At 46.6% G+C, this 12,622-nt stretch overlaps 2 protein-coding genes across 3 annotated transcripts in view; one reads left to right on the top strand and one right to left on the bottom strand.

The window, feature by feature from the left end:
- Positions 1-9,010: 9,010 nt before the first annotated feature.
- Positions 9,011-12,322, bottom strand: POLR2L (RNA polymerase II, I and III subunit L). Its single transcript, XM_039728459.1, has 3 exons — positions 12,173-12,322; positions 11,940-12,047; positions 9,011-9,481 (listed from the first exon to the last, which is right to left on the bottom strand). Exons 2-3 carry the CDS (start codon positions 12,032-12,034, stop codon positions 9,373-9,375), a joined length of 204 nt encoding a protein of 67 aa, XP_039584393.1. The 5' UTR covers positions 12,035-12,047; positions 12,173-12,322; the 3' UTR covers positions 9,011-9,372.
- A 9-nt stretch (positions 12,323-12,331) lies between these two features.
- TSPAN4 (tetraspanin 4) overlaps positions 12,332-12,622 on the top strand; it is a 421,577-nt gene continuing 421,286 nt past the window's right edge. For both annotated transcript variants that reach the window (XM_039728455.1, XM_039728451.1), the window contains exon 1: positions 12,332-12,478. The gene's annotated coding sequence lies outside the window, so the exon portion shown is untranslated. The remainder of the gene's footprint in view (positions 12,479-12,622) is intronic.

Genomic DNA, 12,622 nt, shown 5'->3' with positions numbered 1-12,622 from the left:
GCCCAGATCTTGGTGGGAATGCTTCTTCCCACTGGGAAGCTGGCCGCCCTCTCCCTCAAGCCTCCGTGCCCCAGTTGCAGTGGCAGCTTGGTGGTGACCCTCTGGAAGGGACATCTGCCAAAGGCTGGGGATGAGCAGCAGAGCCAGGACCAGGCACGTGGCACCTGGCCCAGAGCCTGTTCCCGAGCTGTCCCTGATGGCTGCTGAGGAGAACCGCAGCCAAACTCTCCTGCCCTCACAGGCAGCTCCCAAAAGCATCTCAGCTCTTTCCAGACATCCAATCCCTGTCATCTGGTGGGATTAAATCCAGCCTGTATTACACCTGACTAAAAATTTCCTGGGGACCTGGGGCTCAGCTGCTCCCTGGAGTAGCATCTCATGGTGTCTCAGTAACTCAGGTACCAACATGACTTTAATACAACTTTTTAAAGTATGCATTTGTATCTTGTAAGCCCTTGAGTACAGCAGAGTCCCTTTTATATTGAAATTCAGGATTCTCAATAACATTTTATTATGAGGATTGCTATTTTTGGAATTGCTGTTACTCTGTTATGAGCAAGGCACCTAACATCCTTCAATATGAAATCATTAAGGGCACAGCAGAGTTCATTACAGGGGCATTTCTCTGGATTAAGAACAAATCAATACCACACACTAATATCACAGCCTGCTACCTGACTTTGGTTGCAAATAGCACATCCAGAGGCATATGCTCTTCTTTTGGCCTCTTGTGCTCTTCTTCCAATATCTTATTTACTGTTTTCCCCCAAGCTGTTGTGATGGATTTATGAGCAGACAAAATCCAAAGGTTGTTTTTCCTTGAGCTACCTGAATATTGTAGCTTTTAAAATAAAGAAGAAAGAAATAACCAGCTTAAGTTTGTGATATTGCAGTAACCTCATATGCAATATTATTTCCCTGCTTCTGGAACTTGGCTGAGGGAGCAGGGGTTGTTTTGCTTGGAGAAAAGGAGCCTCAGGGGTGACCTTAACACTCTCCACAAGTGCCTGGAAGGAGGTGGTAGCCAGGTGGGGGGTGGTCTCTTCTCCCAGGCAACCAGCGACAGGACAAGAGGACACAGTCTAAAGCTGTGCCAGGGAAGATTTAGGTTGGACGTAGGGAGGAATTTCTTCACAGAAGGTGGTTAGACACTGGATTGGGCTGCCCAGGAAGGTGGTAGAGTCACTGTCCCTGGTTTAAGGAAAGACTGGATGTTTTGGCACTCAGTTGACATGGGATGTTCAGTCACAGGTTGGACTTCATCCTCCTCACAGATCTTCCAACCTAATTGATTCTGTGAACCCTCTGGATGTACAGAAGGGAGTGAAGGCCTGAAGTTCTCTCTGGTTGTGTTTAGTTGATCACATTTAGAGTTTAGAACAAGTTTCAGATGGTTTGAGTTAGGAATGCGCCTGCGGGAGGTGGGATGGGAGGGAAAAAGGATGATAATTTGTAAGAAATGTCCAATAGAAGGAAGAACTCTGCTGTCCAGGTATTGTCCTGGACAGGTATATGCCCTGGAGAATTTCCTTCTTTTGTGGGGATGTGCCTGGTGGACATGTGGAAGCATTAGGAGGTTTTGGCCTCCAGGGCATACTGCCCTGGCTGGGGGCAAGGGGGTGAGGGTAAACACCACTGTTGTGGTAAGCCTGGGCCAGTTGGCCCCAGCCCCCATGAAGGACCTTCACTCAGGCCACCCTGAGCCTGGGTGGAGGCTCCAGCTGTGTTCTGGACAACAGAGATCCCAATTCTGGACCTGTCCGTAAGCAAGTCTGCCCGTTGGTGGTTTGAGATGAAGGCAGGCTAAAAGGGGTTTAACTGGGGGATGCCAGGCTGGCAGGAATCACTGGTTGCCCTGGCTGTTGCTCAAACACCAGGAACCATATCCCAAGATGTCTCTGGCTGTAGCTGAAATGGGAGTTTCTCCATGGTGCTGCTCCCAGCTCCTGCAGCACTACATCCATTTGGTTCAGCAGCAGTTCAGGTCGCTGACATGAAAGCTGCCATGGCCAATAGCATCTGTTTCTCTTTATTTATTAGAAGCAATTTTTCATCAGTGGAATTTAATTATTAGTATTTTGCTTTTTAAAATGTTGCTTAATGGAGGAAAGCAGCCATTTGTTTAGGCTGCATTTAATGCTGAGTGGATCCAAAGGCACTTTTCTTTAAGCTGTTTTGACAATAATATTAAAAAAAATCAAGTTGGTGAAGTGTGGAGCTGTAGGCCATCTCTGTAATGATCTGAAGCACTCAAGCCCTTATTAACTTAATGCTTTCATTTACTAGCTCATTCCTGGAGGAAGACCTCCTAGTCAAACTGCTATTGCTTTTTTAAAAAAACCTACAGTTAGTAATTGCTTCAGCTGCACATCTCATTACAAGGAAAGGCCTACAGCCTAGAGCAGCAGTCATCTGATTTTTGTTTTGAAATTTTCCGGGGGAATTTCAGCAAAAGCTCTTGTTATACCTCCAGCCCAAGCATTAGCTATTGCATTGCTGCCTATACATTTATAAACTCAACTACAAAAGTTCTGAATTCCCACTCTCTTTGGAAGTGGGAGGCTCGAGGGCTTGGCTGTACCTGTTATGGTATTGGGGAGGAGCTGGGCAGAGCCCATCAGCGGGGGCTGCTCAGGGCTGGGAGGAGCACATCCCATTTCATCAGGGCAGCTTTTAGCCCTGAGTAGGTGCCACTGCTCTGATTACCCTTTACCCCCTTGCTCCATAAAGAGGTTGTTTGTCCCTTCTCCCTCCCATCACTGCCTGGGAAGGAGCACACTTACACACTGCTGGAAGGAAGACTTCATTAAAAAGGAAAAAAAGAAGGCAGGAGGCACTTTAAGGCAGCTTTCAGTAAATAGCTGGGGATAATTGGGCTTTAGCTGTGTTCTTATAAACCTTCTGGATTGCTGGGTACAGTGATGCTGCTGATCTCTAAATTGCTGCAAAAGCTCAGGGCAGCAGCTTTCCATCAGCAGTTCCCACACTGGGCTCTGCTTAGTGTCAAAAAGTGATTTTAAAAAATCTAATTTAAAATATTCCATTAGGATTTGAGGATCTGTGATAGGGGTTGCTGATAAGGATGCAAGAAGACACCAGGGGCTGGGTGAGGTTGGGCTACTCCTTGTTGCTCATCTCTGATGATTTCTGAAGAGTGGGATGTGCCATCCCAGAGGTTCTGAAAGGGAAACTGAGGCACTGCACTGGTTGCCCAAGGCTCACATTGACTAGGCTGTATGTTCTTGTCAAGGCCTGTCCCTGAATGCACACGATGAGCTGAAGCCTTTTTCTGTCTTTGAAAGACACGAGCAATGCTGTTACGTGGAGATGGGCAAAGGGAGTCTCTGCTGCTGCCGTGGACCAGCCTGAGAATGCAAAGAGAGAGTGGAATAGGATGGACCCAAAGTACTTCAGGAAAGATTTCCGTTGAGCTTCATGCACTTGGAATGAGTCTCTGGAGAGATGTTGGCAAGGAAAGTGACATTTAGGTAATCTCTGAAGAAATTCAAAGCTTGTAGATACAGCTGTAGTGAACCACTAGAAAGCGTGGAAAGCAGCAGCTCACAAAAGGTCAGTATCTAAAAGTGGGTGCTGAGCACAGCTGTCCTACTCCTGGCACTGATTTATTTAAATTTACTTAATTTCTTGGAGTTCTCCAAGTAGACTTGCTTTTAAAAGAAGGAGATCTTATTTCCAAAGAGAGAGCATTCAATATTTATTCTTCCTATCTCTAAATCCAGCCTGTGGGGTGGGCAGTGTGTTAATTCAAAATCATTGGTGCCCACAGAAAGGCTTGACCACAGCCTTTTCCACTTGCTTTGTTAACTGCCAGGGTTCTTGAGCTCCCTAAAGTCTGTGGGCTTTTAGCTTTTTGTCAGCTGTTCTATGCCTTTCTTTGATCTTTAATTGTTCATCTTCTAAAGAGCAGGAAATAATGAACCCATTTTATTAAAACACTTGCATGGTATTTGGCAGGGATAAAGAAGGGCTTTCCTTCATGAATTTTCTGGCTTGGCTGTTACAAGACTCAGTGTTAAACACAGGAGCAGGTGTATCCTGAGAGTAATTGTGGGGAAGCCTGTGTGGTGCTTGGGATCACGGTGGCTTCACCCCTGCTACCTGTGCCCTACAGCACGAGACAGGGTGTAGCTCACCACAAAGGATGACTGACAGAGTCTGGAAGATGTGTTTTCGTGGAGAAGGAGGAATTAGACCCTTACATTTTCTGCATGACTTGGCTCCACATTCCCTATATATTTTTGGAAGGGAGTGTGAAGGAGAGAGCAAGGAGGGTTTAAACAAGACCTACTGCCATGTGAATGTTGTGCTGCTCCAAACATCAGCCTGAAGAAAAGCCTTGTAGCTGCCCCTGAGTGGCAGGAGTCACTGCAGCCAGAGGTAACTTCTTATCTTTTATTTTCTTCTGTGGCCTATGTGCTAGAGATGCACGTGGTTGAAGTCTGCAGCAAGATCTGAAAGTTCTTTGAGTGCTAATGCTTGGGCACGTCAAACAGCTTTTCTTAGCAGAACTTAACAAAATGAATTAATCCTGGACACCCGAGTGGTGTAGGGCACCAGAGGTTACCAGGTCATTTTAAGTCACACTGAAGTTAATGAAAAGACTCCCACAGACTTCAGTGGGTGACACATCAAACCATCCAGCATGGCAGAGCCAAAGGCTTGGCCACATGCTCCCTGTCCTGAGTTTTCAGACATATTTATTGTGCTGTCCCCACTGAGCAATTAAAAATGCTTTCTCACTGGATGGAGGAACTGAATAAAAATTGGGGCTGAAAGCAAAGCCACAATGTAAGTCATGGTGCAAATGCACTGAAGGGGAAAGCAAATCTATGTTCATATTCTGGGCAGTCAGAGCCAGGTGGAAGCAACATTGTCTTGGACATGTCTCACTTGAGAAGTTTCACTAATAAGAAAATCTTGCTGGCTAATTGAGCTCAAGTGGATGTACATGGGTCTGCTCTGCGAGGGATCAAAGTAGAGTTGCTATTTTCTTTCTAAGATCCATACTGAAGTTAGAAACTATGTAGAATTACACTGATTCTAGAGGAAAATAGGCTTTTTTTTTGGTCAGGGCAAGGATTGATTTTTCTTGAAGGGCCATTTACAGGGAAAGAGGTAGCTCCTGTTCTGGATTCTCACAGATTATTATCAGTGAAATGTAGCTTTGTAGCCATAGGGCTAGTTAGGCATCTTGATGGAAATACATTGCTAAGGGGGTTTGTGTAATGGTTTTAATCAGGATTTTGAGAGTTTTCATATTTGTTCATATAGACAAGAAACATATACAAGAAGTCAGACTTTAGTATCTAATTCCAGACTGCATTTAGGGAAAAGTCATGGGAAGAACAAAAGCCCAGCACACATCTCTCAGTAAATCACCCTGGGGCAAGACCCTCACTAGAGGTGGTTTTTCAGAGCAAAATTCCTTTTGAGATATAAAACCTGAGGCTCATTACAGATCAGCACAAAAGCATTTCACTTCCTTCCTGCAGAGGGACTCAGAATTATGATCAAGAGGGTTTTTTTTTTGTTGAAAATTGTAATTTCAAGAAACGTAAAGTCTTGCAAGCACACACAGCTTGGTGCTGATGCTTCAGGTTGAAGCAGGACGCTGTGCTCCATAAGCAGTTCCTCTGTACTTCCATGACCTCAGCTCCCACCGTGTGTACAGGCACTGCTTCGTTATTTTGGGATTACTGTGATGTGTGAAGGGAAGCTGTGGCTTGGGTGACAGAGGGTCTTCTGTCACACCTCTGATTGTGACTGCTTGCTGTCCCAGTACCAGGTGTGCTGGCTTTGGCTGGGCTAGACCTAATTCTCTTCACAGTGTCTGGTATGGGGCTGTGTTTTGGATTTGTGCTGAACACAGGATTGGTAATACAGAGATGTTTTTGTTATTGCTGGGCAGGGCTCACAAAGAGCCAAGGCTTTTTCTACTTTTGGTACTGCCATGCTGGGGAGGAGGCTGGGGGTGCACAGGAGGTGGGAGGAGACACAGGCAGGACAGGTGACCCCAACTGACCAAAGGAATATTCCAGACCAAATTATATCAGTATGTAAAGTGAGGGGGGGAATGGGGGAAACATTTGGCGTGATGCCATTTGTCTTCCCAAGAAACTGTTACACCTGATGGGGCCCTGCTTTCCTGGAGATGTCCAAACACCTGCCTCCCATGGGAAGCAGTGAACTAATTCCTTGTTTTGCTTTGCTAGTGTGAGCAGCTTTTGCTTTCCCTATTAAACTGCCTTTATCTCCACCCACGAGTTTCCAGCTTTTACCCTTCTGATTCTCTCCCCAGAGAGAGTTGTTCCTGCTGGTGGGAAATGAGGGAGTCCTTGTGTGGGGCTTGATTGCTGCCTGGGGTTAAACCACGACCTGGGTTAGTGGGAGCCCTGCAACAGCTTTTCAAGAGAGATTTGAAAAATTTCCAAAATGTTTTACATGTAAAGTGAGTAAGTGACTGCAGAGGAGTGGTGGGATTTTTGTATTTTTCAAAAACCTTCCAACTGACAGAATTCTTTGTGTGATTAAGGACGACATATTCACTACCATTTATCTTCTTTTTTTTCCCCCACTGCTGCCTATCTGTTGATTTTGTCAAGGGCTTCTTTTTCTGGTTGAGGGAAAACTGAGGCTTTTTTATTTCTTTTGTGTATACACATCTTGTCTTGAAAAACTGTGGTTGTTGTGAGCATATTTAATGGCTCTTCCCAAAGACATCTGGCAGGTTAGAAAGCAGATCCAATACTCTTATGTTATTAACTGCTGCAGAAGGTAGCACAGGGGAAGTGACAGCAAAAAGGGAATTACTTTCCTAGTTACCAATGAGCAGGGGTGAAAGATGGGATTTATAGAAATCCATTGAAAATTTCAGACTCGTTCTGCAATAGGATTTAAGCTCTGCCCCTGCTCCTAACCCTCCCAAGGACAAAACTCTTGAGATAACTTTTCACATGATCATGATGAACCGTATGCTTTGCCACATTACAGAAATGGCTTTTTTTGGTTAATGCTGCATTTGCAAACTCCTGAGGAAAAGCTGTGGTGCACACAGGGTGTCAAGGGCTGCAGGAGCTAATATTAGTGCCTGCTGTGACTTAGTCTTGCTGCTCAGGTGTTTTTGCGGCTCCATGGGTAACATCTGTCTGAGGGAGTGACACCAGACTGCCATTGGCTTCCACTGCACCCTGGTTTTGAGAATAGTAATGAGAGCAACCAAGGTGGGTTCTTCTTTTTCCTTTGCAGTTTTTGAACAAGCCCTGCTGTGTTTTTGCAGATTGCATTTTCATTATTAAGTATTTAGGAGCCGTAACCTTTAATATCAGACAACTTGGCACCCGCTTTGAAAAGAAACATGTTATTCTAAAGCAGAAAACGAGATTAGAAATTTGCTTTTGCAGATAGAAACCAAGTGCTGTCAGCTCATCTAATCCAGTTCCTTGGCAGTGCTGCAGGCCAGCTTTCTGCACGGCATTCCTGCACGCTGCCTCTGCCAGACGTTCCCGTCTGGGCTGCTGCGCTCCCAGCTCGCGGAGCGAGCGCGGGGCCCGATGGATCTGTGAACAGGCTGGCACGCAGGGCTGTGTCTCACCCCACTCTGACAGGGAAAAGCATCCCACACGAGTTCACTTGGGAAAGGTCATCCTCTAGTTCAGTGTCCCTTTTACAAAATAGCCTGAGAGAGAAGTGAAGGGCTTTTTTTGGTTTGTTTTTATAAAGTGTGTTCAGCTTGCTAATACAGCAGGCATGCAGAACATAAGCTACCCAACCAACTATGAAACAAATGCTAGAATTAATTGCTTAATTCTCTTTGCATTAGGGTAAAGCACAGGTTTTAAGATGTCTTCAGTGAAGAATTGCTGAATATGAGAAACATCTACTACTGTCTTGTAGTAAATTGAAAAGCAAGTTCAAGTGTAAAGATTGGTTGGGTGATAGCCAAAGGCAAGCAGCAGTCCTGCCTCTTGTTTTGTGAGACAATCTAGTTTTAAGCTTTGTGGGTACAAGTTTGACTCAGTAAGCACATTAAATAATGACTATTTCTGTAAACCCAGGGTTTGTTCAAACCAGATTCTTTGTACTACAGAAAAGAATCCACAGAGATACTTCTTACCCTGCAGCTGATACATGAGTGCCAAAAGTTTAATTGCACCAAGGAGCAAGACTGCGTCCTAAGCAATTACTCCCCTTTCCAGCCCATTCTCTACTGGGCTGCTGTCATGGTGAACTAATGCTGCATTTGCTCAGAATCCCAAACCCACAGAGGTGCAGGAATGGCCCTCCTTCACTTTCAGGTAAGATGGACGTGTCTGCCTGTGGACGCACCATGCACCTTCATGCGTGGCAGAAAACAGAGTGAAAACATGATCCAACTTACAAGCTGACTGTGCAAGAGCAAGGTGAGACCCCGGGGCAGGGTCAGTGCCTGCCTGGATGCAGGTGAGCTTTCCCAGCCCTGCAGCTCCAGCTGCCCTCTCCCTTGCAGCCCCTGTTGGGCCGGGCAGCAGCGCAGCACACGCGCAGTGCAACGTGAAGGCACTGAGATGATGAGCAGTGGAGAGCGTTTGTACCAGCCACAGAGGGGTGCAGGTGCTTGGCAGCAGCAGCACTTTGATCCTGTTCACACCAGCACGCCTCAATTCTCACATCCAGTGCTCTCCGTGGAGACACTCAGACGTGTTTTGCTCAAATGAAGGCACTGCACCATCTGAATCAGTGTTTTTGTGCTACAGCAGCCCCAGTGTTTGGTAAGGATCAGGGCAGAGAACACAAGTTGACTTTAACTGCGGTGGGAAGCGTTCTCTGCAGGCTCCAGCAGCTTTCTGGAGCTGCCTCACAAACTTACCCACTTCCTTGTCACTGGAACCACAGTTCAGTCCTGTGTTTCTAACCCTTGCCTGGCTATTGTAGGACGCTGAACTGGGTACTCAGCAGTACCTCTAACCTTAAGGTAACCCTCAAGATTCAAGCATACACTTTATCCAGAAACTGTAGGAAGGCTACAAGGAAAAAACCTCCTTTATTTCAACATTTTAATGAACTATAATAGTTTTTCTACATGGACAAACTTTTATTTTTACTGGCAGAAGCATCTTGGAAGTTCACAACTCCAAACACAGATTTAAGAAGAAACATCCAAACTTTTAATCTCTAAATCTTGTTTAAGTGGACTTCATCATTCCTGTTTCCTTGAAAGAGGTTAGTGGCTTGGGGCAGTATTTTATCCAGAAGATAAACATCTCTTGATGGTTGCACTACAGTTGGCTTTCATCCTTTACTGCCTGAAGTCCGGTTTCAAGTTTAAATTAGAGATACGTTCCACATGGCTTGCAGCACAGTGCTTTTTCCATCTCATTTCTCCAGGGGTGCATAATTCAAAAGCTTCTCAATCAGATCCACATGGGCGAGGAGCATTCTGCGGCAGCAGTATCTCTTCAAGCCAAGGGCATCCAGGGCATCTCTATTAACGAACAACAATTAAAAAACATAACAGATGAAGTGAGTCAGAACCACTTGTAAACGTTTCCTAAGCAACACACTGATTACTTTGAGCTCAGTCATAGAGGAAAATTTGCTTGCAGTTCAAAGACAGACAGAAATTCAGCACGTGCTGTTAATGCCCTTTTCCCTTGGTGCTGTTGAGTGTGGTTGCCCGTTCTCCAGCCGGCCAGAGCACAGGGTCTGCTGCTGAGAAGGGTCCCCAGCTGCCACAGCTTTCGGAGGGCACTGTTTTAACATGTTTCTGTAAACTGAGGATGATTCTTGTCTATTTCACAAGACAAATTTAAGTTCTGAGCCACGCTAAAAAGGTGAGATATACAGAAACTAAAATAACTCGGAATGCAACCTCCCCCACGCAGGGATGCTAATTCTGAGGATGGCTACAATCCTTCCCAGCTCCCATGGGAGAAGGCACTCGGTTACACAACCTGCCCCCAACATACATACAAGTAAGTAGGTGCAGGCTGGTCAGAAATCAGTGTTTCAGTCTTTCCACTGAACTCCTTTGGAGTGACTGCTCAGATTCTCACATTTGGGCAGAGGATGTTGAGTCACCCTAGCTGAACACTGCGGGTGTTTTCCCTGGCTGTGCCTATCAGTCCTCTTAAAGGTCACAGAACTACCAGGATCTTTAGCTGCAACCTCCACCATAAATCCAGTCTGATACTCCTTCAGAATGTGACATTTGTGAGACATGACTGATCTCAGGTCTTTATGATGGTACTGATATAATGCAGTGCAATAAAGCGTTTGCTCAAAACAAACTTCATTTCCTGGAACTTGTAATTCTCCTCTAGGAACAGGCCAATGGATACTTTTCTGAAATACAAAGGACTGAAAGGAAGCCTCTGCCTCTGCTGGACCGTGGGAAAAGGTTGTTTGGCTCCAAGCAGTGCAGTCTAACTGCAGGAGCCAACTTCCAGCAGCATCTCTGATGTCACTCAGTCCTTGCAACTGTAGAGAGTGCAGCAGGGCTGCTCCTCCTAGGACAGCACCTGCAAAACTTGTTTTAGACAAGTGTAAGAGCACTGTAGGGCATTATAAAAAATGTTTATAAATAACATCACATCATGCCTCAATTTTCCAAAACACCTGAGAACAAAAGCATCTGATGGCTGTTGATAGGTAAATTTTAAGAGCTAACTGGAGAGTTCTGAACTCTCATATGCAGTTATCAGAGATGCAAAATACTAACATTAATCACAACTTCCAAAGTCATACTGTATACTTTAAGACAACTTTAGTTGTATTTGCCTTTTCCTCCAGCTTCCAAGGACTTGTGCAAAAAGAGCACTTTTAAGGGGCAAACAGAAAGGTGTGGGTGTCTTTTTAAACTACTGATTATTTAGACAAGTTTTCCTATTTTGTCCAGAATCAAGCCAGTGACCACAACTGTTTTCAAGTGAGCATTTGTCAATGAGAACACAAAACTCCTACACAAAAGCAGAGGGATACTGAAGAAAAATATTAAAATGTAATGCCTAGAATACATGTCAGAAGCACTATCAAAAATCCTGCTAAACTGTAGTATGAGTGAAAAATAATTAACAGCCCCTGGTATTGTAATGCTTTCAACTCCATACATGAAAGAAATAAACTTACCTGTAAAAACTATTAGGATCCCCAACCCCTTGAAAGCAAACCAACTTATTTGCTTTCTACTTAACACCTACATTCTACTTCAACATCACTTAGATTTCTAACTGCTTTTTCACTCCTCTGAATTGCAAACATCCATGGATACTTTTATTTGTTTCATACTTAAACTTGATGAAAATGTAAGTATTTCTCAAGTTTTGTTCTCAAAGCTTCTGAGGTAGTGTCACCATAGTTACACGCTCCTTGAAGTATCAGCAGAAACTCTGGCTATGCAAAGGATGCAGAGACTATCAGTGGGGTATCTAAAGCAGGTAAAACTTCTTTCTCCAGCAAATCAGTACTTAAAAATCAGGTTAGCAACTCTGGGTTAAATGCTTAAAAAAAACCAAAACAAACCCAACCAAAATCGCTAAACACTTCTTACACTTTTAACTTTTTTTACTTCTCTGCCTTTAAAAAACTGATCATGTTGGTGTCAAAGTTGGGTATATGGAAGCAGAGAAACAAGCAAATGTGTAGAGAGTTAAATATTTGGGAATGTTTGGGTACAAGGGCCAACTTCCACACTGCCGCCCTCAAAGATTCAGTGGGGAAATAAGTACTTTGTTGCTGCCTATTGCAATTTCTAACCTTTGGTTAAACCATCGCAGGCTGCACCTGTGCTTTTTAGCCTCTCTACGTCTCTTTCATTGCCAGACCCCTCACTTGTGCCCCTGGGGCTGCCTGGGCGAGACGCTCCCAGAGCTCCTTCCCAGCCCAGCAGCTCTGGGATCTCGTGCACTGCGGATCCCACCCGGGGCGCGGGAAAGCAAACCCACCCTTCCGTGTACTCCGCCTGCAGGAGGCCGAGGTAGGCTTCCCACTTGTTCCCCACTATCTTGCCGCACGTGAAGCACCGCACCGGGATGATCATCTCTGCGCCGCGGCTGCAACGACACGAACGGCGCGTCAGAGCGGCCGGCACCGCGCCGCCCCGCGGGAGCCCGCTCCCGAGGGCTGCCTGGAGGAAAGCGCCCGATCCCGATCCCGATCCCGATCCCGGCCCCGGCACCTCCTCTCCCACCGCGCGGCTCCTCCGCTGCCGATGGCCGCCGGCCGCCACCACCGCGCCCGGCCGGGGGAAACCGCGCCGCCGCCGGCCGGCCTGACACGCCGGGCGGACGGGTTGAGCGGCACCGACTCCCCCGCTGTGTACTTGATGGTAGCGCGGTGAGTGGCAGCCGGGGCGCCCCGAGCGCTGAGCGGCGGCACCGCCACCGCCCCCGCGCCGCCTCCTCCCGCCGCGCCCGGGCGGGCACTTGTTGCATTGCGAGAGGGCTTCGGCAGCGGGCGGACTTGTCATCCCGTCCTGGCCGAGGTACCGCAGCGGGAAGCGCAACTGGTGGCCGCGGCGCGGCAGCCGCCCGCCCGGTCCGGCTGAGGGGTGAAGGGTGGGCACGCCGGCGGGCAGGGCTGAGGGGAGCCGGGGCGCCCCGCGGCAGCCCCGCGCTCCGCCGCGCCG

This window comes from Passer montanus, unplaced genomic scaffold, assembly GCF_014805655.1.
Source record: "Passer montanus isolate IOZ18808 unplaced genomic scaffold, ASM1480565v1 scaffold65, whole genome shotgun sequence".
In the NCBI taxonomy this organism is placed as follows: Eukaryota; Metazoa; Chordata; class Aves; order Passeriformes; family Passeridae; genus Passer; species Passer montanus.
The sequence above is the reverse complement of the archived record's forward strand: the minus strand, read 5'-3'. Positions and strand labels throughout refer to the sequence as shown.

Coding starts and splice junctions, on each gene's coding strand:
- POLR2L (XM_039728459.1), bottom strand. CDS start 12,034: ATGATCATCCCGGTGCGGTGCTTCACGTGCGGCAAGATAGTGGGGAAC. Junction 9,482..11,939: donor CAGGCGGAGTACACGGAAGG/GTGGGTTTGCTT, acceptor GTTCGTTAATAG/AGATGCCCTGGATGCCCTTG.